This window comes from Camelina sativa, chromosome 4 (genome assembly GCF_000633955.1).
Source record: "Camelina sativa cultivar DH55 chromosome 4, Cs, whole genome shotgun sequence".
NCBI classification, from domain to species: Eukaryota; Viridiplantae; Streptophyta; class Magnoliopsida; order Brassicales; family Brassicaceae; genus Camelina; species Camelina sativa.
In genome coordinates, this window is record NC_025688.1 from 2328180 (window position 1) to 2329928 (window position 1749).

At 36.6% G+C, this 1749-nt stretch overlaps 1 protein-coding gene across 1 annotated transcript in view; it reads left to right on the top strand.

Moving 5' to 3' along the window:
- LOC104779596 (cullin-associated NEDD8-dissociated protein 1) overlaps window positions 1-1749 on the top strand; it is a 12292-nt gene that overhangs the window by 3351 nt on the left and 7192 nt on the right. Inside the window, exons 6-10 of the mRNA XM_010503966.1 lie at window positions 435-564; window positions 717-831; window positions 1027-1184; window positions 1272-1395; window positions 1570-1620. Coding sequence (XP_010502268.1) covers window positions 435-564; window positions 717-831; window positions 1027-1184; window positions 1272-1395; window positions 1570-1620 — 578 coding nt within the window. The remainder of the gene's footprint in view (window positions 1-434; window positions 565-716; window positions 832-1026; window positions 1185-1271; window positions 1396-1569; window positions 1621-1749) is intronic.

A 1749-nucleotide genomic window follows, 5' to 3' on the forward strand; every position in this document is an offset into this window, starting at 1 on the left:
TTTTCTTCTTGCTTCTGAAGGGAATGAGCGCAGGGATTAAGTGTGAATGTCTTGAGATCATGTGTGATGTTGTTCAAAAATATGGAAGTTTAATGGCGGATGATCATGAGAAGCTATTGAACACATTGTTATTGCAATTGGGCTGTAACCAAGCCACAGTCAGGAAGAAGACTGTTACATGCATTTGTAAGTTCACAAAATTGAGTCAATAAGATTGCTGGCTAGTTCTGTCAGGTTTTAATCTGACGGGGCTCGAGTAGTAGCTTTCTTCATATATTTTAGAAATAGGGATTGCAGTTGTTGGTGTCAATTCTTGTGATAGCAATGCAGGTTCAAATGATACATTCAGTGCTGTTTTATTTGCCAGTCTTATATAGAATTCTGAATTCGATGGTATGTATCCTCTTTTAAGTTTATTTTTTCTGTGGTGTCAGCATCTCTTGCTTCCAGTCTGTCTGATGATTTGCTCGCAAAAGCAACAGTTCAAGTTGTGAAAAACCTAAGTAATAAGAATGCAAAATCGGAGATTACACGCACCAATATTCAAATGATTGGAGCTTTATGGTACTTCTTGTCTATCCTTTTATATTGCTTTTAAATTTCTTAAAATTTCTTACTGTAGTGTTGTAGTTTGCTTCTGTTAGTGGTGCTTGTCCTACGCATCTACGACTAAGCTTCCTGTGGTTGTGATGGTATTTAATGTGTTTTTGTTTCAGCCGTTCCGTTGGATATCGATTTGGGACTCATCTAGGTAACACTGTGCCAGTATTAATCAAATACTGCACCAGCGCTTCAGAAAATGACGAGGAGCTGCGCGAGTATAGCTTACAGGTCTCATGCATTATTCTCTTTTGATATTAGGCGTGCAGTTTTAGTTTTCTCATCTAGTTACTAAACAGACAATTACTTAGGCGCTTGTAGTTTCTTTTCGTTTTCTGTGTTATTAAGTTGGTATTTTAATCTTAGCTTCAACAAAAGTGATATGAAAACTGTAGATAACATGTCCATTCTGAAATTTGACTGCAGGCACTTGAAAGTTTCTTGCTACGTTGTCCAAGGGACATCTCACCATATTGTGATGAAATTTTAAATCTCACTTTGGAATATATTAGTTATGACCCAAATTTTACTGACAACATGGAGGAAGATACTGATAGTGAGACTCTTGAAGATGAAGAAGATGAGTAAGTTCTAGTTTAATCATTAGAATAGTTACTTAGCTTCTTATGGTACACCATTATCTCAGTGACATTAGTCTTTTTTTCTCACAGCGAGAGTGCAAATGAGTACACAGATGATGAGGATGCTAGCTGGAAAGTTAGGAGAGCTGCGGCTAAATGCTTAGCTGGATTAATCATGTCCCGTTCTGAGATGCTCTCTAAAGTATATCAAGAGGTATATCTTTTTTCTGTAATGATTGAGACGATTTTATCTTTGATGACAGGACTGTACAAGAATCACTTTCTTGAAGAGATTTTCTTTCTTTTTACTCTTTGAGTAAACAAGAAACAAGAATCTACAGTAGTCTTTATTGTTCAGGAGTTCAGTAATTAGTCTCTTCTTGTGCAGGCCTGCCCGAAACTAATTGATAGGTTTAAGGAAAGGGAGGAAAATGTGAAGGTATGTAAAATATATAATGCTTTATGTTGCATTGCTACATTGTCGCTGATCTGATATCCTGAGGTACTATTGTTACAGATGGATGTATTCAACACATTCAATGATCTGTTACGGCAGACCGGAAATGTT